This window comes from Ochotona princeps, chromosome 13 (genome assembly GCF_030435755.1).
Source record: "Ochotona princeps isolate mOchPri1 chromosome 13, mOchPri1.hap1, whole genome shotgun sequence".
NCBI lineage: Eukaryota > Metazoa > Chordata > Mammalia > Lagomorpha > Ochotonidae > Ochotona > Ochotona princeps.
Window position 1 is genome coordinate 39057788 of NC_080844.1, and position 25169 is coordinate 39082956.

Below are 25169 nucleotides of genomic sequence, written 5' to 3' on the forward strand. Positions count from 1 at the left end.
ACTGGTTCACTCCCCAAATGGCCACAATGACCATGACTGTGCCACCCCAAAGCTATGAACCTGAAACTCTATCCAGGTCTCAAACGTGGGTGGCAGTTGGGTCATCTTCTCAAGCACATTAGCGGGGAGTCAGATCAAAAGTGGAGCTGCCAGGATTTGAACCAGTGCCAGTAGGGGATGTTGACATTGCGCGTGGTGGCTTAGGCCACTTTGCTGCAACACCAGCCCCTCCCCCTCTGTTTTTCTTTAAATCACAAGTCTGCTCACCTCACTGGACTCTGAGGACCTCTGGGCTGTCTGTGCTTTCAGCTCAGGGCCCTTCAGATAATGGTAGCTGTGGTCTTTGCTCAGATATGGAGCTTGGGGAGATGTCTCTTTGGTGTGTTCGTCTGTCATGGGCCAAGGTTTCAGGGAGCATCCAGCAGAGACTTTGCATGGTGTGCATGACAACCCTTAAAAGGTGACAACCACAGGACCTGCACCATCCAGCCCTGAAGTCCACGGCGCCCCGTGGCACTTCACAACAAAAAGTTACACAAGATTTGAACTCGGCTGCTTGACCACATGCCGAGTGCCTCATAGCTACACAGGGCTCGTACATTGGGGGACAGCACAAACCTAGAACGTTGTCCTCGCTGCATGAAAATCTGTGGCAGTGCCACACTGCGTCATCGTCCTATTTCCCAGGTGGAATGTAGAGAGCTTCCACCTTCCTAGGTGTCCAAGCCTTGCTCAACTCAGGTCACGGGTCCCCGAGGTGAGCCCTAGACTAGGCACCTGGGGTCCATGAAGTGGACCCCCGTGGCTGGAATGAGTGAGGGGAAAGGTAATGCCTGTTGGAAGCCTTAGGTGGGGAGGGAAGCAGGGAAGGGACTGAGCTCCCCTCCTGGTGGCGTCTGCACTGTAGGGAGAGAGAGCCAGCTGCTGAGGAGTGATGGATGGCCCCTCTGCCGAGATAAATGTGGCAGTCAAGGTAATCGGATTGTGTGTGACGGTCTAATTTGTAGGCGAGGGTGGGAGCACCCAGCCATGCCTCGCCCCAGCCGCCCGTGTTAGTTTAATCAAATACCCAGTATTTAAATGCCCAGGCCTCCATGACAGATGATGTGAACTTCCATAAATGCTCTTGCCCCACCGAGCGAGCCCAGCATCCCCATGCCCTGCCAGGTTCCTGGGCGTGTGTGTGTGTGTGTGTGTGTGTGTGTTTGGTTTTTGGGTTTTTTTTTTTTCCTGGCTGGGTTATCTCTGTATGGAGCACAGAGATTCCTTCTGTCTGTTTGAGGTCTCTGGTCGTTCATGGAGGAGGAGGCCAGAGCTAGAAGAGGAATAAAGCAGTGCTGTCTTCCCTCTTTGGAGGAGCTTTCCTGGGTTCCTGCTGCATAGTCCTGGGGTCTGTGAGGGGCCCTCCTCTCCTGCACACTGCAGCCTGGCTTCGCCATGCGCTGTGGGAGCTTCTGTCTCAGAAGCTTCTGTCTCTCCCTGTACGTTGGGCCAGTGGCCCTTCTCCCGACCAGGGTGTTTGGGTATACCAGAAGTCTTCTTCATGGGTGGGAGATGGGTCAGTGTTTTCTGACCACCTCTGACTTGTCTTCCTGAAGAATCATTCTTGACCACAAGGGCACAGTCTTCTAGACTTTCAGAGAACATGTTTTTTTCCCCTCTTTCTTTTTATTATTTATTTATCTTGTGCGCTGTGGCGTGAGGTAGGGGTTCAATTTCCAGGCCAGCAGTTCTGAGCTCTGAACATCCATTATGTGTCCCAGATGAGGCTGGATTCTCAGGAGAGCCAATCAGATGGTAGAATCTCATTATACCCCCCTCTCCCCAACCGCCAAATAAGGGGAATTGGGTGACAAGGATGGGGTCCAGTAAGACTTTTGCAGCACAAGCTGGTTTTCTGCTTCTGCATATTTTTTCTTCACTTAAAAGGCAGAGTCGTGTAGAAACACACAACAAACCTTGCATCCATTGATTCACTCCTCAGATAGCTACGGTGGCCGGGATTACACCAAGCCAAAGCCAGAAGCCTAGTCTTTCATGTGGGGTAGCAAGGGCCCAAGCACTTGGGCTGTCTTCCACTGCTTTCTGAGGTGCATTAGCAGGAAGCTAGAGTAGAAACGGAGTGGCCAGTACTCGGACTTGGTGCTTCTGTGGGATGCTGGGAATTGCAGGTGGCAGCTTTACCTACTACACCCCAATGCCACCTGTTTCTCATCACATTGTGTATGCCTCTTCCAAAGAACACTCCAGAGTCTACAAGTGGGGCAGTAAGGCAGAAGCACCCAGGTAGGGGAGAAACTGCCAGCGGAGGTGGGCCAAGACCCCTGTTGTGGCCCTGTAAGGGAGATGTAGCTTTCTGAGAATGGATTTGCATATTGCTTGTGGAAAGAAAAAGCACCAGTTGATTGCATTACCCAGGTCCCAGGCTGCTGGCTGTCTCTGCAGGCCGGCCTTGGGCAGGTTCCCTAGCCTCTCAAAGCTCCCGTTTCCTCCTCGGAAATGGGGGCTGTTCTCCATTTCACGGCACTGCCAGGAAAGCCAGCAGAGAAGAATGTGTCGAGTTTCTGCCTGACTTGTGGTGGACTTTCCTGAGGACGTGTCCCCAGGTGACCCGACTCTTAGAGCAAGAAAAGTGTGTGTTCCCGTCTTAATATTCTCCAGGGGCTTGAGACTCCCTGATCCCCTGATTCCCTGACCCCAGTCCAGTCTGGCATCCCAGGGGTGGTTGGGTTGGCTCCAGGCTCCCAGCTCTCACTTCTGCATGATCAATAGTGAGACCTTTATTCACACAGCACGTGGAGTGGGAGAAAAGGCAACACCAGGGTGGCAGACAAGGGCGTTGGGGCTGGGCGATCTCCTGTCTCGGGTAAAGCAGGTGCCACGCTGTGTGTGTATGTAGAGAGGGGACAAGTCTGGGGTTCAGAGAAGCTCCATGAGACAAAAACAGCCTGCTTGCCCTTGTGTTGCCTTCTCTCCCGCCCCATGTGAATTTTTCATGGCCTCCATCGGAGCCAGAAGGCTGGGAGCTGTTTCCTCCAGGGAGAGAGCAGGCACTAGAGGGGGAGGAGAAAGGAGGAGAGCTGCGTGGTGATTAAACACTGCAGAGGCATCAACAAATGACGCCCGCCTCCCTGATCCCGGCTCCAGTTCATGGAGCTGGGCCTGCAGATGGCCCAGGCTGCTGCTCTGTGCCCAGGAACCCACAGGGACCCTGAGCCCTGCAGCCCCCCACCCAACCCTTGCATCTACTCTGTGAGGTGGGTCCCAGGGCACAGGGGACATAGGGTCACCCAACCAGCCAGTGAGGGAGCTGCCAGCTACCAGGGGATGGCAGCAGTTACCTCACAAAATAGAAGCTTTAATTAGGTCATGTGTGCAGGGTGCTTGGAGCAGCGCCTTGTCTGAAGCAAGATCTGCATCTGTAGCTACTGTCATGGTCACCCTGTTAACATCTGCACAGCATCTTCATGGGTCAGGTTCACATCCAGGAGAGGAAGCAGATGCACACTGCCTGGGATCACACCCACCCTACTCTGTAGATAGAATCAGGGCTGCATCCCTTTCAGGCTCCCGCCCCCAGGGTTCTTCCTCCTGTCTGACAGGCCACTGTGAGAGAATCTAGGGTCAGAGCTCCAGAGCCTTGAAGGCAAAAGGCAAGCGATGTTGGCAGTGGAGCTTTCGCACCAGAAGCTCGCAAGCATTGTGCAACAGCAGGAGGAGAAACGGCCGGGTGCTTCCTTCCCTGGTCGATTCATGCCCACACAGAGCACCTGCTTCCTGCCAGGCCCTGAGCTCACCCATCCTTTTGCCCAGGGCAGTGGTTCTCAGAGTGAACTCCTGGGACCAGCATCACCTGGAAACTGGCTAGAAGGGCAGGTTGTTTGGGTCAGCTCCAGTCCATATCGAATCAGAAACCCTGTTGGGGGTGAGCCCCAGCATTCTTGTGAGAACCAAGCCTTCCAGGTGATGCTCATGCCTGGGAGAGATGGAGACCTCTGCATCCGGGCTGCAGGTGTGCCCGCACATCATCCTGAGTAGCAGGTGGTGCCAGAAAGCACTGAATGCAAATGGGATTTTTAAAAAGAATTTTTTTATTGAAAATGCAGATTGAAATTTATTGAGACAAGAAGAGACAAAGATCTTCCTTCTGCTGGTTCAATCGCCAGATGGCCACAATGGCCAGAGTTGAGTTGATTCAAAGCCAGGATCCGGGAGCTTCTTCCAGGTCTCCCACACAGGTGCAGAGTCCCAAGGTTTTGAGCCATCCTATACTGCTTTCCCATGTCACAGGCAGGAGCTGGATGGGAAGTGTAGCAGCCAGGAAGAATCAGTGCTCATAAAGGGTCCTGGCGGTTACAAGGAGAGGATTTTGTCACTGTGCTATCACACCAGGCCCACAAATGGAAGTTTTTTTTTAATTCTTATAAAATAATTCTTTTATTGCAATAAGCCAATAGGGTATTTAGAGACCTCACTGAAAAATTGTTTCAACGAGTAAAGTTTGTTTCTCTGTAGAGAGAGAAGGCTTCTCATTTCCTGTTCCTGCCCACTCCCCCCCATCTTCCTATAAATTCAGTCTGTGTCAGGGTTTCTGCCATTGTCACTGACTTGTGCTTAACTTAAATCACTAGATGATGTGCAGAAAGAATGATGGGCATTCTCCAGAATGTGCTAGGGACACCTGCTCATTAAAAGGAGAGTCCAGTGGACCAAATGCTGTTTAGGAAAACAGAGTCATCCACTTGGTGACAAGCCCCACTAGGCACCTCAATAGGTGGGAACAGCTGGATGTGGTGGTTTTCAAGATTCGGTTAAATATCCACACTTGTGGCTCTCTGAACAACCAGTAGGAGGTCTAGACACGTGGTCTGTGCAGGCCGGCGGGCACCCTTGCTGGGCGAGCAGCCTCCAGAAGGCCCTTCTCACTGTGGTGGACAGAAAACCCACTTGAAGTTTGTCACCTCCCACAGAGGGGATCAGGGAAAGGTATGGCACTCTGCCAGCTGCATGTTTGAGGCTGGCAGACAGGCAGAGACCCGTGCCAGGCTTCTCCTGCCCTCCGAATGCTGGTGTGATCCTCCAACAGGGAGGCAGGGATGTCTACACTACTGATCCCAGGTGCAGGGATGCCTTGAGGTTAACCAGATCAGGATCCGATCAACCAGGAGAAGCGGGCTAGGGTGGGGGTTGCACAAAAAAGCCTGGATGACAGGTATTCCCGGAGTCTCTTGTCTCAAAGAGCGGCGGGTAACCTGATCCCAGCCTCAGGAGCGGAGCAGAGAGTGTGGGGCATGCACCTCACACACGCTTCATGCACCTGTTACTGTGGTGTCCACCCTGAGTCTGGACAGCTTTCTAGATGGTTCCTTTGTAGGCACACAAAGTGCCCTGGGTTGGACATTCTTGCAGGGCTCATTCTAAGAACTGAAATGCCAGGATGGTCAGGCTCACCAGGAAGAGTCAAAGGCTTGGGATGGGACGCAGGGGCCCTCCAAGCTCACTCAGTGCCCGACTTCATGATCTGATCTCATCGTGAAAGACAAACAGCCAGGCCTCTACTTGGGAGGCCTCAGTGACAAGTCCATGACCAGGAAGGAATGGGTTTTTGCAACTTCTTGTTGCCGCCCAGCTCCCTGCGGGTGAGCAGTGGGCACTGGTGTTTGGCCCTGAGGATGCAGTGGATGTGCAGTTTGGGCTGGCTGGCTGCTGGAATGAGGTTGGCTGAGCGCTGGAGTTCCCAGCTACAACAGGCGTGGTTCACTTCTCACCTTGCTGGTCACACCAGTGTTGACTCAGATCCCACTGGGCACAGGAGGGTGGGGAGCACCATCATCTCTCTGGTCCTCTGACCTCATCCCCTAGGCGCTGCCCTGGCTCTCCTCTGGCTTCTCGTATGCTCCTTGCAGGGGCAAAGATTGTTGGCCTTCGCCACACAGGGACATTGGCACATTCTTGGGTCCTGAGATCTGTCTTGTTAGGAACAACTTCTCCCAGCCCAGGAGGCCTCCTAGCCTCAATTCATTGTCTGAGGTATGTGCTGCGGAAGGGGGCACATGGGCCCATTGCCAGGGCTCTGAAAGTAGAGGTGGTGGCAGCCCTGCCCTTCTCCGGGTCACTGCCCCTCTCTGACTTTGCTGTTGATGCTGGCTGCTCTCCAGTACCCCTTACCTTTGTCCTTGCCCACAAATACCCATTCCTGGGGTCAGATGACACAAGCTGCCACAGGTGTGCCAGGAGGCAGGGCATCTGGCTTCCCCACTAGGGACCTGCTGAGGGCCTGTAAACCAGTGCCTTGCAAGGCTGCAGTATCTGACAGCTCAGGTGCCTGCTTTGGCCAGCAGCATGGTAAGAAGGCATAGCAGGCACTGGTAAGCCCGGCAGCCCCAGAAAGCATTTTCCACCTGAACTGTGTACGTATGGGGCAGGAGTGTCACTTGCCACCTAGGAAGATCAAGATGATTGTGTGAGGTGGCGGGGAGTTTTCCAGGCCAGGAGTTTTATCTCAAGTCCCAAGAGGCCCAGCTGACCTTCTAGGTAGGTGCCTGCACCCTGCTCAGCAGGCCCAGCCTGGCCAGGTGAGGGGCAGCCAAACCAGTTTGGGAAACAGCCCTGCAGGCTCCAAGGTCCTCCAGAGTTCAGCATTGGATGAGTTCAGGACCTTGACACTCCCAGCTGCTGTGTTCTGGGAAACAGGGACAGCCCCTGGACCTGAAGACCTTCCCAGGACAGAGAAGCCAATAGGGCCGGGCAGGACCAGTGTGGAGCCTCCCTGGATGTTGCAACCTGGCCAGGCGTCCTTGCAGAAGGGGTGTACGGGAAGAGGAGGGACCAAGCAGAAATGGACAATCATCTGTAGCCAAAGGTCCAGCTGACCCTTGTTTTGCTTTTCCTACCCACACAGCAGGGAGCAGAGTGTGAGAACAATGTAGAAAACTGGAAGCCAGTGGAAGTCAGGGTTACCTGCTGCAGCATGGGAAGATATTTCCCTTCCCCACCTCAGGACAAGTGTCCTATTTTACTTCCCAGGGGTCAGCTGCGTCTCACTGATCCATTCCTCCCAGGAATGAAGTTTTCAGTGATGAGAGCCATGCCCGGACCTCTCTGAGGCCCCAGACACAGAGGCTGCTGGGTGGGTACTGCCTTCTGGGGCTCCCATGGCCCAGGTCTCAGGCATGTCAGCTGTGGGGCCTCAGTGAGCCACCTGGCACCTGCGAAAGGTGAGCCTTGCAGGTGGCAGGAAGGAAAAAGGCTTTTGCCAACATCATCTGAGAGACTGCCAAGGTCCAGAGAGAGATGTCCCTGCAGCAAGCTCACAGACTTAGGGAGGGCTGTGCATTGCAGCGAGGAAAGGAGGTTGCCTAAGTCACATACAAGACCGAGTGAGATGCTGTGGTGATGCGAGTCCCCCTGAGAAGGGCGCAGGTGGGAGATACAGAGCTGTCTCCAGGAATGTACCAGCATGCAGGTGTGATGTCATTTCACAGCACATGTTGCTCTGGGCCTGTGGCATGATAGTGGCTGGCTCTTATGGGACAGAGGCTGCCAGGCAGTTGAGAAGGGCCTGTGTCCCCATGGAGCCTCCAAGCAGGGTTGTCTCCCATTGAACAGATTCAGGGCCCCACTGGTTCAGAAGCCTGCTTTGAGCCAGGCCGGGTCTTCCCCACCTCCCCCTTGGGGGCCAACCCTCCTGTCCTCCACCACAGTCACGTGCTTCCGGTGCTGTTTCCTCCTGGGCGGAGTTGACCCCCAGGACCGGCAGGCCAGGGAGGGTCTCTTTTTCCACTTCTGGGGATGCCCCCAGCAAAGGCAGGAAACCCAGCCCAGGAGCCCCAGCCCAGAGCTGGGCACAGTGACAATGTCCCAGAGGTCCTGTTCTCCCAGGGCATGGCCAGACCACCCAGCCCTGTCGGGAGCAAAGCAGCAAGTTCAGGAACCCTGTTGCTGGATCCACAGTGAGCTGGGAGCTGAGAGGGTCACATTCTACCCGCTGCATCGTCCTCCCCATGACAGGTCCCTTGGTGCAGGTGGGGCACAAGTGTGGAGTGTGGAGCCCCTGCACCCAGCCAACTCCTAAGACGGCCCACCTGGCACTGTTGGTGAGGCAGGAGCTGGCAGCTGTTGGGGTGAGTTCCTTGGGGTCTGCACTGCCCAGGACAAGGTGTCTGCAGGGAAACCTGGGTAGGCACCCTGTTGAGGGCCAAGGTAAAGGAGAGGGGGCTGCGTGGGGCCTTCTTACGTATTTGTATGATCCTTGTGGAGCTGAGGGAGAGAGGTGGTACTGGAGGAGATGGGGGCCTGGCCATCCTAAAGGGAGCAGGTGCACAGTACAGAGAACGGTAACAATATATAGCAATTTGTTGTTATATAATGCTCTGGGCAGGCCAGGTTTTGTGTGTGTGTGTGTGTGTGCTTGTATAATCCTCCTCCTCACTCTGGAGCTGGGGCATGACCTCAGGTGACCTTGGCAAGCAGGAATTCACAATCTCCTGCCTCCCCAAGGTCCATCTGGGACCCTTGGCTATACGACCTGCCACATCTCCCCACCTGCCAGAAAGACGTGGAGACAGGCCCAGGCCTGCTTGTCTGAAACCTGGGTCCTGCCCACCTCCCCCACCCCTTGCTCTGTCTTCTGTGCAGCTGTGAAGTCTGCAACCAAGACCTGGTGTGTGAAAAGTGAAGGAGGAATATCAGGTTGGAAGAGCATGATCTGGGCACAGTGGCAGCATCTCCAGGGAGCCCTAGGCACATCCCCCCAGAGGGGCTGCAGTCAGGCCTAGCCAGGACACCAGGGCATGGTTCTGTCTACCTCATCCAGGGTCCTGTTGCCCCATGTTGCGTGCATGTCTGTCTCTGCCGGCCTCGCTGCGTGTCTATTTCTGGCTGTGATTCGTGTCTGTTAGTCACGCCGGCGGCTGAGCAGGTGCTACCCTCCATTGGTGGCTGCTGAGGCTGACGTCCCAGCACAACCCCCACTCACGCTGTGGAGGCTGTATCTCCCCACTCCCCAGCCCAGGCAGCCAGCCAAGAGGTGACCAGGATGCATTTGTGCGAAACAGCTCCTGACCACCTTGCAAAGGGTGCATTGCCAGGAGGCTGATTTGGAATGAGGAAAATGGTCAGCTGCCCCTGTCCTGACTTGGGGGATAGCCAGTGAGGAGAGAGGGACAAGACAGCAGAGGGAGGGTGCGACCCATCTTCCCCTGGTAGCTGCAGGTGCTGGGGATGTGGAACCAGAGGCCTGACTCTCCTGTCCATCCCAGCAGTTGGGGTAGCCACTCCTGACCAGCTTCTATACCTTGAGGTCCTTCTATAGGAATGGAACTTGTGCCCTGCTGTCACTTGGAGGGTCTTGTGTGACCATAGTAACTGATGGGGCAGAAGCACTTGAAAATATGTCACAAGTGATCTTATTGGGAGAGGGAACCCCATTTGTACCCTCCCAGCGTTCTTTTGGCCATGTCCTGCCCTTCCCTGCCTTCCCCAGGACCTGAATCCTGCTGTATCCTCAAGGCTTCTTGACACGCATACACACACACACTGGGTCGTATGAACAGAAGAGCCCCCCCCCCCCCACCATTGTCACACACCTCATCATCTTAGTGCCATCGACAAGGGACATCCATCACACCACTGACTATAAGACTTGGCGCTGCTTGTAGAAAACCTAGTCTAAGAGTTAAGCTCCAGGCATGGAGGGAGCTAGCAGGAACCCTTAATGTCTCTTGTAACTCTTGTGCAGACAGCAGGAGTCTGAGAGGCCACCTGGCCCCTCGGGGCTGCTGCTTGCTTGCTAGTGGAGCTGACCTTGACTGTCTGGATCTCGGCTGCTGAAAGCCAGGGCTCCGTGGTGCCAACAGAGATGCCAGGCCTGAGTGTGGGCCATGGTGGACCTTGAGGCCCTGCTCTTGCTGCAGGAGCCCAAGGGGACTTGAGAAAGCAGAAATGGCTTCCTTCTGGGGCCCCATGTGCCCTCCCCCTGGCTGTAGCCAAAATGCAACCGCCTGAAGACGGGGAGTGGATTTTTGCTGTGCCTCAAATCAGGACACCTCGCTGTGGCTTGGGTGGCGGCTCACCAAGGAAAACAGGAAGGTCCCCGTTGTCTGCCAGAGGGCCTGGCCTGAGGGACAGCAGGTCCTACGCCCATCCCGTGGAAACTTCTGGAGCTTTGTGTGTGCCCAGGACGCTGGCCCCACTGCCTGCCATGCTCTGATCAGAAGTGACAGAGGTGCCCACGCCCCACAGCCATTGTTCTGCGCATTCCTCTGCCAACCAGGGCTGATGATGCCTTCTGTTACTGCATGCATCTGGCACTGACTGTATGAGCCTGTCATTGTGCCTGCATTCCAGGGTGGCAACTCAGCTCATCCCCTGGGAGAGGAGGCTGCTGGAGGTGCTGGAAGGGTCAGCTTGAGGGGTCCCACAGAAGTAGGTAGAGCCAGGATCAGCTCTGGTGGGTTTCCTCTTGGGGCCATTCTTCATCAGCTGCTCTGATGCTGTGTGACACCACTGGAGGCATGGGGTTCCTGGGCTTTGCACTTCCTACTTAGACCTCCTGGATTGAGCAATAATATTAATCTGATCCCCTGTGTGGAAGCCCATTTTACAGATGGGAGACATGGGTCCCAACAGTGAAGCAGCCTGTAAAATCTTAGGCTCTGTGGACTTCAGGGCCAACATATGCAGCCATCACTGCTCCTGGTTCATCATTCCCCACTCCCCTGCCAGGCCTGGGTGGGCACCGGTGCCCATTGGGAGCTAGGAAGGGGCTAGAAAGGATTCCTGGAGGAAGAACCATTGGAGATGAGCCCTATAGAAGCACACATTCAGTGAAAGGTCTCTGCGGAAGCCAAGAAGAGGCATGGGGTCACATGATGTCCAGAGGTGGGTCTGGAGCCCACTGGGCAAAGGCACCTGCTGAGAACAGTGGGCATTTGCTCTGCTGAGACTACCCACCAGGCCACGACCTGCCTTGCAGACACTGCTTTAAACAGTTGCTGGGGCACTCATGTCATCTAAACATCACCCCCGTAAGGAGCAGCTGTCATTTGATCATGCCATTTGTCCATGGTCATGCAGCACTGTAAATCCTACAACTGGGCCTCAATCCCAGACCATCAAGGTCCCTGGGTTTGAACCACAGGACAGGAACTGTCCCCAAAGATCAGGCTGGATGAACGTCAAGGTTGCCCCAGCCCGCCAGGCTTTGCACATCCTCCTGAGTGGCTTGGACTTTGCAGTGGGAGCCATTCAGGGTTTCAGTGAAGGGCCCAACCAGGGACTCTGCATGCAGCAGATACACTTCACTGTTCTTTGTAATATGACTATGCAGTGAGTGGCCAAATACCTAGGAGCCTGAGATGTGTGGGAACCTGGTAACAAGGGTGATGAGTCAGACTGGGCCTGCCAAGTTGACGCTGAGAGGTTTGGGGAGTGCTCGGAAACCAGACTTGAGACCCAGAGTTGGTATTTGGGGTCCGCAGCCTTTGTCCATTGCCCGGGTTCCAGCTGTGAGCATCTTGAGGTCAGCTGGAAGGGCTTGAGGCCCTTGACATGGTGCCTGGAGGGACTGGGAAGGGTGGTGGGGAATGGGGCTTGGTGCAGAGTCCAGCTTCCTACCAGGATTCCCCTGACAACTCATTGCACATCTGCTTATGACATAATTCTGCCTCTGTTGTGGGATTGTGTGTGTGGGTCTTTAGGGATCACCCTAGGCACTGGGAAAGATGGCTTTGCAGCTAGATGTGCCCAGCACAGATCTCACTACTACAGAGGCCTGGCCCAGAGGTGCTAGTTCAGCTGCATCATCAGCCCCCAGGTGAGGGGTCCAGCCTGCCCCTGCTCCCCCTCCCCTGGGTTATAGCTAAATCCTCTGCTCACAGCAGCCTCCTGCCCCCCACACAGACACACACTTTGACACCCAGATTGCTAAGGGTCCAAGGAGGATGCACATTGGAGCCCACAAGCCTCTGCACACCCCCTCAGCACGCGCTGTGGTTCTCAGCTCCACTGAGGGCGACCATGGTTCTGAGTGCTATGTGCAGGGGACGTGTGCTCTGGGCTGCAGCCAGCCAGCCCGGCCCATGACAAGGGAAAGCAGAAGCACTGTCCAAGGCCATCTTGAGACGCATTCAGCTGTGCTTCTTGCGTGAAAAGCGGGGAGTACTCACAGCCCAGTGCTGTCAGCACCCGGTGTAGGGCTCAGGGGACAAGGTAGGGCAGGTTTTCCCAGCAGTCCAAGGGCCACTCCTTGCCCCACCTATCTTCAGAGAGGGGTCAGGGTAAGACTAGCTTCCCTCCCATTGCCAGCACACCCTGGCACATCACACCACGCCCACCTGCCCCGCCCACCTCATCCTGGGGCTATTCATGCCCCACCCAACATGCACATAGGTCAAAGGTAGGTCAGACCCATGCAGGGCTTCCCAGCTTGGACTGGCACCTCCAGCCTATGTTATTCTGTAATTGAACAGGCCTCCACCTGCTTCTCTCACAGTGCCCAGACACCGTGTTGGGCTGCAGATTCCTGCGGGTTGTGGTTAAGCATTAACCTTGGAACCCCTTGTGTTGGTTGGCACCACTACATTCAGGGCTGCCCATAAGCCCCTCTACGGCCAGCCTTAGGGGTGGGGTGAGGGGTAGTGGATCCTCCCCCTCAACTCCCCCTTCTTTCTTCCTTGGTTAGAATGCAGCCGTGCCAGCAGCTGTGCTGAGTTGTGGCTATCACAGACACATCATGCCTGCCTGCCATAGTCAGGCTGCCGTGTTCCCTTTACGGAAGGCCACTCCACTAGGCTGTCCTTGGCCAGGCGGGTGGCGGCCTGTGACATTGGAGGAAAGCTCTGAATCCCCCACGGTGCTCCCGCCCCCCTGCCTGGCGCAGAGGAGTGAGGGCTGGGAGGGGCGGGGTGGGCAGCAGGCGGCGCCATCTGCGGCCATCCTTTGTGCTGGCAAGAGAGCCGGCTCTCCATTGCTGCGATCCGCTGGGCCTCGTGCCTGGCGTGCAAATGAGTTTCCAGATGCCCAGTGTCCCCGCACGAGCAGCCGTAACTAAGGAGCCTGGGAGAAGAACGATCTGGAAACTCGTTCTGCCTACTGCAGCCTCGCCAAAGGGCCACCTCTCTGCCAGCCAATGCAGGTGTGGGCTGGGGTCCCCTTACAGTGGCATTTGCCAGTTGAGGGGCTTCTCTCACACAAGGTGACCTTGTAGAGAGGGCTGGGCTGTATCTTTGTAGCCTGAGACCGTTCAGGAAGGAGAAGCAGGTGCCTCCGTAGATCTGTGGTTGAGTATCTCTGCATTCTGCAGCATCCCAGCAGGTGTATTCAGCAGTCATGGCTCCTCCTCTTGGGACTTTAAGGGGAAAGGGACCCTCCCCCAACCCAGGATCTGGATAGCCTAAAATGACAACCATGTCCAGACCCTCCTGGTCTCTGTGCATGTTGGCATCTGCCCCTAAGACCTGCTGAGCTCAGAGGGGCCTAAGGGGGGGTCCTTATTGAATGTCAGGACTGGGAGGCTCTGAGCACTTGAAGGTTTGGCTTCTTGCAGGGTCTCGTCTCCTCCCTTCCTGTCTGGTGCAGACACTCACTGGGGGGTTACGATGAATCCTCCTGCCTGAGCCTGCATCTGTTCATCTTGTAGAATGGGAAATTATAGCAGCTAATACCCAGCTTCCTGTCGGGCCAATGCAAATGCGTGTTGTACTGTGTCCAAGGGTGGGCCTCTTGAAGGGAGGTTGGCTGAGCAGATGCGGTCCAGACAGTCCCTGGCCATGCCCTGCAGGACTCTGTTGGATGTGGCAGGAGTGGGCCATTGGCTGAGTCAAGGTCAACCTTTGAGCTTCTGCTTAGCATCCACAGATTTCTTCCATGTCTGGGAAGGAGTGTAGAGAAAACCTTTCCGCTCTCCTTACCTCTAAGCAACCTGAGGTCCAGCCTCTCTACCTCCATCCCTGCACCCCAAATCTCAGCTCTGCAAAGCTCTGGAAGGACCAGCCAGCATGGTGGCCAGCTGATACACATGGACCTCAACAGTGCCACTGGCCCCTGATGGCCACCTTGGGATGATGAAGCAGGAAGGAAGACCCCTTATGCCCCCAGTGCCCTGTTCCTGCCAGACCCTCTCCACCTGGCCGTGCATGGCTCTTGTGTCCTGTTTGGGGTGCCCAGACCCCTCACTCCAAAATTCTTTGTCCTCACAAGTATTTGTGTCCAGGTGCGCAGGTAGCCGGAAAGAATGCACTGCTACATGGGTGTTTGCTAGGTGGAATTTCATGGGGAGTCCTGTGGTTTGGGTCCAAGCCTTATGATTTTTAATGCCACCCATGGGAGAAGCCACATTTGAGCTAACCAGTGGGCGCCAATTGGTGCATTAGGTTGCTTGGGTGCTGTGTGTGAAATGCTCCATTTTACAGCAGGGAATACCAAGGCCTCTCGGGGCTCTATGAGTTCTGAAGTGTCCTATGAATTTCAGAATCCAGGTCGGTGTCAGCAATTGCTGGTGCAGAGAGGGTGTGTGAGTGGTGGCCAGGGTGCCCACTGACCGTCCTGTTCTTCCCCGCAGCGCTACTGTCCTCCTGGTGTGAAGAGCTCGGCCGCCTGCTGCTGTTGCGGCATCAGAAGAGCCGCCAGAGCGACGCCCCTGGGAAGCTCCCCATGCAGCCCCCCCTCAACTCCATGAGCTCCATGAAACCCACTCTGTCACACAGGTGAGGGGGCCGAGGGAGCAGGGGAGGGGCTCGGAGGGCTCAAGGGAAGGTAGATGGGTTTTGCATCATCTGAAATGCACTTGTTCATCTCTCAGATCCCATCAGGCTCTCCTCCAGCCTGTCTGCTTTGTCCACTCAGACAGGGGGGTTGCTGGCACGCCAAGTCCCAGGCTCCCAGGTTGACAGTCAATGGTGGTGGGAGTTGGATTTCCTGAACTCAGGACCTTCCTGAGCAGGCTCTTGGGTAAACTTAGAATGAGAGGTAGACCAGGGCCACCAGCAGCCAGGGTCCCAGGCAGGAGGGAGGGCATGGCTGACTGGAAGTAGTGAGGCCAGACACTGAACAAGTGGCCCAGCCGGCAATGTCCCTGGTTCATTGTCTCCTGAGTCCCTTACCGAGTTGGGGCAACTCTGTGCCAACACACTTGCAGGCTGACCCTGCACTAACAAGACCTGTCGTGGGTTCACGCTCCATGGGTGCACCCCTACTAAGGACCGGGAGGGGTATTTGCAGTCAGAGTTCTGCTCTCATTATCCAGCGCGACTGAGCGGAGGGACCTGCAGTCCGGAGCACGCAGCAGGCAGCCTTGGGTCACCCCGACAAGGCACTGCCCGCAACTCGGATGTCAGCCATGCTTTATAAATCAAATTAGAGGATTGTTGACTCCTGGAGTCGCAAAGAACCTTAGTGCTTAGTCGGGGGCCGGCGCCCTGCCTGGGCAGGATGGCTCCTGACACGTGGTTACCTGCCTCGGTCAGAAGTGCTTTGTGTCACAGGCAGCCTGTCGCCACCCAGGGTCACTGCCTTGCTGGATTCCAGACCTGGCTGCTGACAGCTCCAGCTGCCTGTCTCCTGCAGTTGTGTGCCTGTCCCTGTGGGCTGGCATGGAGCCAGGATAGTTTTTTTTTTTTTCCCTTTCCCGTGGTGCAACGCTTTGCTTGACATTTAGAATCTTGCTCCTTTCATGTTCGATGACTGCGCCTCCCCCTCTGTTGGCTGTCCCTCTCTCCCAAGCATCCCGGCTGCAGGAGTTTCCACACACATTTTAGGGGGTGGAGGCATCAGCCCTGCTCCAGAGAAGCCAACCCTGCCGCCTCCTCTTCCTCCCCTTGCTCCTTGCTCGGCTGCAAATCCCAGGTCATCTTTGAACATAACTGGGATCAAGTTAAGAACTAAGAGAGTAGTGCAGAATTGGGGGTGGAGGGCACGTGACAGGACTGGGCCTGGAGTTCAGAAGGAGGGCTGGCTGCTTAGGAGGCTATGTGGAGGCAGGAAGATCTTGACCTTGAAGGACGTTGGGCTGAGAGTGAGCAGGTGTGATTTGTAAATTTAAACAGGTTTTCTGAGAAGTATTTGGGGCCGCCAAACCCTGGGCTGCTCTCCAGGGCTGCCACCCCAAGTTCAGTTCCCTGGGTTAGGTCTCTTAGGAAGTGGTCTGAGAACTCCAGGATCACTCTGGCATGCTACTCCATGGCCTTCTGGAAGCAGAAGAGACCCAGGCCTAAGGTAGGAAAGTGACCTGCCCAGGAACACACAGCCCGCCAGGGGCGGAGCTGGGTATTCAACAACACACCGTGCCTTGCTGGACATCCAAAGGCAGTGAGTGTTGGCGTCTAGCAATTAGCCCAGTTTGAAAAGGAAGCCATCCATCCTGCCACCTGAGGGCAGTGGGATTGGGGAGAAGAACCAGCAGCCAGAACTCCTGGCCCTTAACTCAGGCCTGAGACCCACGGGGCTGACTCTGCCTGCCTGTAGGAGCCGTGTTTTTACCCAGGGCAAGCCTCTGCTGTGGTGTGTTGGGCTGCTCTGGCGTGGCCATCATCTTGCTAGCCCCTCGTGTGCCCATGGCAGAGTGGGTGGGGAGCCTTCCTCCACGTGTCTCAGTATGGCTTGTCTCAGTGTCTCATCACAACAGTTCTGTCACATGGCTTGGAGCAGGCGACCCCAGCTCAGAGATGAGTCCAAGTGCCCTGGGATGCTCAGATATTGCAGCTTAGAGGACTCTGGCTGTTTGAAGATTGTTGGGAGCAGAGGGGTAGTCTTGTTTGCAAGTTCTGAGGGTTGAGAGTGAGGGAAATACAGAGGCCCGAAGCTTAGGGCTCCCACCTCCACCTCTAGAGACAGCAGGATCAGCACTTTCTGGTGACCGCAGTCACCAGGGGTGATGCCATGATTCAGGGCTCTGTGTCGGGACCTGACCTGGGCTGCCCCTCCAGGTGAGCCCCTTATACTCTCTAAGGCCCTTTGGGAGGATCGTCCAGGCCAGAGTTCCAGAACACTCCAGGAGAACTAGGGAGGCCAGGAGAGGCCTTGGGGTGTCCTAGCCAGTAACCGGGCAACGGGACACTCGCCGTATTCCCATGGTGATGCAGACTCGATGCCCACATGGATCCATCCACGCCTTCCTCTTCCAGGTTTTTTAATGAGCCGTTTGTGATTAGCATGTTGTCCGTTTACAAATCAGCGCTGCAAAGGTAATTAAGAGCCTAATAAATCTGGTTTGTGCTGTTAATTTGATTACAATCAAAGCCAGCTAGAGCAGGGGAAGACTCCAAGATCAAGGGTGGCCGCTCTTCCTCTTCCAGGTGCATGATCGTGGCTGGGGATGGGGGACCCAGGGGAGAGAGTCCTGGGTAGAGGAAGCCCTCATGCCCCTGGGAATAGCAGGTGGCGTCATGAGCCGAGGGGTGGGCTGCTGAGGAGCGGAGTGGAGCTGCAGTTCTGCTGCCTTCCAGCCGGGGGCCTCAGTCATCCCTTTCTTCTCCCTGTGCCTGAGTTTCCGCCTGCACCCAAGGGCCTGTGTGCTTGTGGCCGCTTCCATGACCTGGTGCCATCACACTCGTGTGTTCGTTCACTGCTGGCCAACAGAGGAGCCAGGACCTGGCCCTTCTGGGCCCCGAGTGCCAGCACCCTGGAGGCAGGTGCTTGGTGCTCTGGTCCATGACTTCATTCCTTCCCAGCGTCCCTCCAGTATCCAGCACAAGCAGGTGCTGTTGTTCAGTAGAGGCGCCCTGAACTCCATGGGTGTGTGAAGATGGCTCCTGGGGCAGAAGGAAAACGGGCAGGGCTGTCCTGGGAGCCCCGGGAGTGTGCCAAGGCCAATGTGCCAGGGCTTCCTGGAGGAGGTGGCTTCTGGAGGCACCCAGGCAGGATGAGAGGGGCAATTCAGGCCCATCGGGAGTCCTTGGGTAGGCACAGGTGCAGAGATGGGATGTAGCTGCCCCCAGGTCAGGACTCTCTTGGCAGGTTGTTAAGGACTCCCCCCGGGGGACTCTGGCTCTGGTGCCTGTGTGGGAGGGGTACAGCTTATGGCCCAAAACCAGGCCCCAGAGGGTGAGAGGGGTGTACCAAGGGCAGTGGGCTTCTCTCATCTACAGGCTAAACCGTGCTTATCTGAGGTAGGGAGAGACACAGTCTCAGGAGCTCCCTCCCAGCACACAAACACAACATACACACAGAGTGCCCTTAGGCCAGGGGCCGTTTGGGGACTTAGAAATTCATTCACAGGCTCTGCAAAATCAACTCAAAAAACAGATCTGTCATAAAGTTAGTGAATTTCCAAGTCCCATTCTGGCAGGGCCAGAGCTGATGATTTCCAGGCCACACATTCCCCCACCCCTGATAAACCATTCTCTAGGTCACCTCTGTTGCTCCCTCCTTTCTCCCCAGCCAGGCTCCTACCTGTCTGCTAGCAAGCAGTCCGAGAGCCGGGCAGCCCCTGGGAGAGGCAAGTTGTCTGTCCAGGCAAAAGGGGCATGGCCAGTGGTTGTGGTGGGCCAGCGGGGGTGGAGCCACGGCTGCCACAGCAGGAGCCGTCTCCCCCCAGATGAGTCACAGCCATCGGTGCAACTGCCACTTCTGCTTCTGTAGCAGGTGCATGTGGCGACAAAGCCAGCTCTGAGGCCACCCCCCCCAGGTACGCGTGTGCAGTCATGTGCCAGCAGGGCCCGGGGTGCGGGTACACGTCCTGTCCCCCAATGTTCATGTGCATGCCGTGTGTGCAAGAACCTTCCAGCCAGCCAGGACTTGATGCCCAGTTTGGGAACACGGATGAACACCGCTTCTCACCGAGGTTAGGGGAGCCGGGGGCGGGGGTGAAACAGGAAGGAGCCGGTTTCCGCCCACAAGGCCCACCCACGGAGCTGCACGGCACTTTTGTGAGCTTGTTGTTTGTGGACCTCAAACAGCGTTCCTGATGAGCCGGGACCTCCTTGCCGAGGTAACCAGCTATCAGTTGCTGCCCCCCAGCCCCAGCAGAGATTGTGGGGGAACTCTGCCAGGTTCCAGAGGGCTCCCAAGTGGTAGTGACTGGGGTGATCTGTTTCCAGAGCTGGGCCACACAAGTTCTGGGACAGAATCTTGCATCTGCACTGAATATTGAGTGGCCTGCAGGTTGCTAGGGTCACAGGGACAAGACTTAGAGCAAAAGACAGTTTCTGGCTTGTGTTAAGTTACAGTTGGGGATGTTGCCCAGCCCACTCAAGCAGGATATGAACCCCATGCATGTTGGGGAGGGGGGAGGAGTCTCCTCTAATGTTTTTTTAAGCTTTATTTATTTGAAAGACACAGTGACACAGCGAGAGATTTTCCATCCATTGATTCATTCCCCAAAATGGCAGGGACTGGGGTAATATCTACAATAGAAAGAGCTGGGCTGCTTACTCCCTGTGTAGCTGAGGTCACCACCTGCCCATTCAGAGCCCCAGAGGCCTGAGGGAGAAAACCAGAGCATCCCTGAGTACAGCACCTTTGTGGGTGCAGCAGCTCCAGGTGTGTGTGTGTGCGTGTGTGTGCGCTTGCGTGTGTGTTGGGGAAGGAGCTCCACAGGAGAGTAGGAGGGCTGGTTAGGTGAGTCCACTCAAGTCCAGCAAAGAGTGAAAGCCATCCATCAGGCTTGGAGAATGTGTCTTACCAGAAGCTGGCCTGCTTCTTTGCCCAGAAGTGTCCACTCTGGGAACACCTGTGCAGCAGTTGGAGGGTGGAGGGATGGGAAGGAAGGGGCGACACACAGCCCCTGGAATTGTGCTCAATGGCAGGAGCCCACTCAGCCAACCCTAAACCTGCAGGCCATGCAGACGGGGGGGTGGGGAGGACAGCTTCAGCCCCTCCACTGACCAACCCTCCTCCCCTTGCCGCCCTCTTGGATCTACAGAGCCCCACTATGGCACTGGGACAGTTAGTGGCAGACCTGGATGAATGCTCTTTGCAGGTCTCAGCACAGAGCTAAGATCTGAGGTTAAGTCCTTTTGTGTGGGACGGGGCGGGCCTCCTGGGGAGGCATCTGTCCCGAGACATGATGGGCACTGCGGAGCATGATGACCAAGTCCAAGAGTAGCTCCTAGGCTAAATAGGGCTGGGGCGGTAGGGGCGGCTCACAGAGTCAGTGATTTTGAGTTTGAGCGTGGACTTGGCTTCATACACAAGGAAGCCACAGAGGACTTTGGGCACGGGCTCTCAGGTGGTCAAGGGAGGAGATGAGCTCATAGAGGATGAGCAAGAGACAACGTAGGAGGTGGGGCGGCGTTGTCCAAGGTCAGGAGGAATGGGTGACACAGGGAAGCAAATGTCCCGTAGGCCAGCCACGAGACTTGGGGAGCCAGACCCTCACGGCCCTTACTGAAGGGGGCCCTGGTTGTTCTGAGGCAGAGGGAGTGCAGGGGAGCCCAGCTCGCCCTCAAAGGCCTCTTGGAGCCAGAACTAGGGCTTAGGGAGACTTGGTCCCGTGCTGCTGGCTCAGGAGTGCATCCCACAAACTCTGAGCTGAGGTGACGCACACTGTGACGGCCTCCATGGTAGTTAGAGAAGCCATGTCCCAGCAGGTGCACCTCTGCTCTGTCAGACCCCTGACAGACCTAAGTGGGTTAGAGGCATCCCCTAGACAGTGTGCGAGCTGCCAAGCTCTGGCCAAGCCTGCACTCACTGGCCCTTAAGAATCTGTTCTGTCTCTCCCTCCCTCTGCAGTGATGGGTCCTTCCCCTATGACTCTGTCCCTTGGCAGCAAAACACCAACCAGCCTCCCGGCTCCCTATCTGTGGTCACTACTGTTTGGGGAGTGACCAACACGTCCCAGAGCCAGGTAAGAGCAGGGGCAGGCGGGTGACAGGAGGGATCCTCTCCCAGCCACAGGATGCCATACCATCTGCCTTCCTCTCTCAGATTCTGCCCCCACTGTGGGATGCAGGAAGGGCCTGCCCTGCCTCAGTGGCTTGGTCCCTGGGGACTGTCTGCTCCTCCTCTCATGGCCTTCCAGGAGGAGTGGCTGCCCTTGATATGTGACAATGTGGCAGAGGGTTTTTCTCTATCACATGTGGACTTGGTCCAAAAGAGTGGCCCAGAGCAGAGTCCCATGAAACATTCTGACAGTCCCAATGCTTAGCCCCAGGCTTCTCTGCCCACCTCGGCCATAGCCATATAGAAGTCCCGGGGCTGGAGGGCGCCAGTGACCTTAACCCAAGCCCCCCACCTCCCCACCAACTCACAACCTCTGCATGGCCTTGACTGTCCGCCCCACACCACTACCTTATGTAGCACCTGCTTTTCTCCCTCCTCCCCTCCAACACGACCATGTGGTACCTGGGGTTGCAGCCCTGTGACATTCTCTCAACCTGCCCCCAGGTCCTCGGGAACCCCATGGCCAATGCCAACAACCCCATGAATCCAGGCGGCAACCCCATGGCATCAGGCATGACCACCAGCAACCCTGGCCTCAACTCCCCGCAGTTTGCTGGGCAGCAGCAACAGTTCCCGGCCAAGGCTGGCCCTGCGCAGCCTTACATCCAGCAGAGCATGTACGGCCGGCCCAACTACCCCGGCAGTGGGGGCTTCGGTGCCAGGTGAGTGCTGGCCCTGGTTTCCTCAAGCCACCCAGGTGGGAGGAACCAGCTTATATCCTAGCTATGTGTTCCCAGACCCTAGTAGCATGGGGAAGCTCTGTCCCTGGTTTCTGGTAGCCCTTGGGCCCAGGAGGGATGAAAAAGCTTCTTTTCTGCTTTGAGTAGAAACTTGGAGACAGGGAATGGGCTACCTTGGAAAAGAGTAGCTGGATAGTGAGACAGGTCAACCAGTTGCCCAAAAACTGTCTGTTCTGTCTTACTGGGGTATGTATGGAAGCAAAGCTGTCCAAATACTGGGGGTTCCTCTGGTCCCAAGAAAAGGAAGGAAGGAACTACAGGGGCATGAAGTGGGCTGGGTGCAGCCAAGCACGAACACCCACCGGCCTTCAGCACCCAGCACAGGCTCCAAGGTCACAACAGCTGGCCGCTCACCCAGTCCTGGGAGGCCCGTGTCCCACTCAGAGCTTGTCACAGGTTCCTCTGCAGACTCAAGACTCTAACTCTTGCATCCTCTCCCACACAGTTACCCTGGGGGTCCTAGCGCCCCCGCAGGCATGGGCATCCCTCCTCACACCAGGCCACCTGCTGACTTTACACAGCCGGCAGCAGCCGCTGCAGCAGCAGCAGTGGCGGCAGCAGCGGCCACAGCCACGGCCACGGCCACAGCCACTGTGGCAGCCTTGCAGGAGACGCAGAACAAGGACATGAACCAGTATGGACCGGTAAGGACCCCCACCCATCCTGGTGCAGCCTGTGAGGTGGAGAGTCCCTGGGGGAATCAGAGACATGGTGTTGGTGAAAATAGGAAACTGGAGGCGTGAGGGTGTGGGTGTGTTTGGGCTTTTGTGGAAGCTCATGCAGGGGCGTATGCATGGGTGTGGCAATGTAGTTTCGTGTGGCAGATAACTAGGGTGTGTGTGTGTGTGTGTGTGTGTGTAGAATGAGGTTCCAGATTGCTCCCTGGGCATCCTGCTTATGGGAGCACTGACCTTGTTCCCAGTCCGTCCCCCGAGTGGTCTCTGGGACCAGTGCTGTCCTCGCCTTCCTCACCACACCCCCACATCCCAACCCTACTCCCCAGGTCTTCTAAAGGATGGAGGGGATGGGAGGAGAGCCGGAGCCCCCAGAGGAATGCAAGGCAGGGGTGGGAAGGCACCAGGGCTGTGGGAGGAGCTGGAAGCCAGGGTCCAGCTGAACCTTGCAGGTGGGAGGAGTGTTTCCATTGGCAGAGGGACCTGCAGTGGGGCCACAGTTTCCAGGCACCAGGGTTGAGTCTCCTTGGGGCTCCTGCCTCCATCCTCATCCACCTCCACCCTCTGGGCCCTTCCCAGTCCCTGCACCTCCTCCCCTATTCCCTGCCTGCCCCTCCTCCCCCCTGAAATGCTGCCTGCGCACTGGAGTGACTGCGCCCCCGTCCCTTAACACCCCTGAGCGGCATCTTTCCTGTGCAGCCTGCAGAGGGCAGCAGCAAGCTCCCTCCCAGGACAGCCATCCCCTGGGGTCTGTCCACCAGCAGCCACACAGGAAAATGCCCCTCCTCTCAACCCCCACCCCCACCCTTCCCTCCCTGCACTTTCAATGCATGTGGCATTTTATTCTTTTTTTTTTCTTCTTCTTCTCCCGTTGAAGGTCTGTTCCTCTTTCCAGATGGGTCCCACCCAGGCGTATAACAGCCAATTCATGAACCAGCCCGGGCCACGGGGGCCTGCCTCCATGGGGGGCAGCATGAACCCTGCCAGCATGGCGGCTGGCATGACGCCCTCGGGGATGAGCGGCCCTCCCATGGGCATGAACCAGCCCCGGCCGCCCGGCATCAGCCCCTTTGGCACGCATGGGCAGCGGATGCCCCAGCAGACCTACCCGGGCCCCCGGCCCCAGTCCCTTCCCATTCAGAGCCTAAAGAGGCCGTACCCAGGAGAGGTGAGTACAGGGGCAGATAGGTGAGGAGGTGGGAGGCCCAGGCTGCAGGACGCAGGGGCTGTGGACAGTGTTTTAGAAGGGGCCTGGCACCACTTCCAGAACCAGGACCTTGGGGCGGGAGTCAGCACACCTGGGTTTGACACCTGGCCCTGCTAAAGCTCTTGAGCAAGTTCTGCCCTTACTCTGGGCCCTTGCCGAGTCCTGTTTGTGCTCCTTAGTGAACTTCAGCTTCGACGCATCCTCCGGCCTGCCCCCTGCTGGAGGGCTTGCTCATGAAGTGCTCTGTCTCTGGCCAGCAGGTGGAGCTGATGAGCAAGCAGTAGCAGCTGTTACTGCTGCCGGTCCTGGCTTGGGCACTAGCTGGGTGATGGCAACCCTGGGGTTGTTCAAGGGTTTCTCATGCCCTTGGGAAGGTTTCCACCTCCTCCCCACCACAGAGCGAGCACAGACAAAACCCTTCCCCTGCATAAAGCTGGACACATGCAGCAAGTGCCCAGGAAGCAGGTAGTGAGTTCTGTGCTTGTCCTTTAGTGGTCACTTGCGCTCTCGCTGCACGCCACATCGCCTCTTGGGCTGCCCAGCCAGCTGAGCCAAGGTGTTGGGAAGACTTAGGAAAGTGTGGAGCCCTCACCTTGAGACTGTAGCAGGCCAGTAAAGGATTTTTTTTTTTTTTTTGCTTTGCTTTCAGTTATGTTTATTTGAATGGCAGAGAGCACTCCCATTTGCTGAATCGTTCCCTCCCCCACCCCCCAAGTGCCTTCAGAAACTGAGGGAAGGGTCCCATGTGGGCAAGCATTAGCAGGGAGTTGGAACTAGGAGCTAGACCATATTCTTGTGGTGTGGGGGTGCAGATGTCTTCATCAGTTAGCCTAGACACCCACCACCCCAGGACTTAAAGGCATCCTAAGCAGGGGCCCAAGTGTCCACACAGACAATAAGTTGGCAGCTGCTGTGAGCCCAGCCGGGTACCTGGGGGCGGGTTGAGTTCCCCAGCAGCAGCCAGTCGGTACTGCTCAGCCTTGAAGCCCCTGGCTGAGTCTGGGGTCCCAGCCCTCTGCTTACACGCCCTTTCTCAGAACAACTTGCTCTTCCTTTCTGGTCTCAGGACCGTGGCCTTGAGCTTGGCCTGGCAGTGGGTTTAGACTCCGAAGACCTCAAGTTCCTGGATGGACAGGTCCGTGCAGTGTCCCTTTAGTGTCCACCCTGGCTTGGGCTGGGTGTCTCAGCAACTGCAGAGGCGTCCTGAGCTCAAGACAGGGACAGCAGGGGCTTCCTCGGTCACCCAGGTGGCTGTGTCAAGCCCTGCCCCCTGCCTCCCAACCCCCAGGCCCTGGCTATCCTCAGGGGAACCATGAGCTGCCACTCTTGTTCACATCCCCCCAGCTCCCATGGAACTCCCATGAGAACCCCACAGAGAGCCTCTGAGGGCTTCAGTGCTCCCTCTGAGCTCACACTGCCCGCCTCCCCACCTGACTGCCCAGGAATGCACCTGCTGTCCCTCAGAATGATGAGCTGCCCAGTCCTAGCGCCATCTTGCATCTACCTCAATGCAGACTCACCTGCCGTCAGACTCCTGGACATTTGGACCCACCACCCTTTTCACGGCGTGCTGTTGCTGCCTGGCTAAAACTGTCTGGCTCTGGCAGTGCCTCCCAGGGGTCCCAGCCCCACCCGTCCTGCGCTTGAATGGATGGGGTCTAGGGCCGTTCA

The 25169-nt window shown here is 56.6% G+C and overlaps 1 protein-coding gene across 8 annotated transcripts in view; it reads left to right on the forward strand.

Annotated features, from left to right (window-relative positions):
* The window catches only part of ZMIZ1 (zinc finger MIZ-type containing 1), a 196851-nt gene that overhangs the window by 155188 nt on the left and 16494 nt on the right, over positions 1-25169 (forward strand). For 5 of the 8 annotated variants that reach the window (XM_058671271.1, XM_058671276.1, XM_058671272.1 and 2 more), the window contains 6 exons: positions 14561-14705; positions 20668-20782; positions 21322-21539; positions 22063-22261; positions 23169-23459; positions 24565-24633. In XM_058671271.1, the coding sequence (XP_058527254.1) occupies positions 14561-14705; positions 20668-20782; positions 21322-21539; positions 22063-22261; positions 23169-23459; positions 24565-24633 (1037 nt within the window). The remainder of the gene's footprint in view (positions 1-14560; positions 14706-20667; positions 20783-21321; positions 21540-22062; positions 22262-23168; positions 23460-24564; positions 24634-25169) is intronic. The other 3 variants (XM_058671273.1, XM_058671274.1, XM_058671275.1) reach the window with 3 other exon arrangements.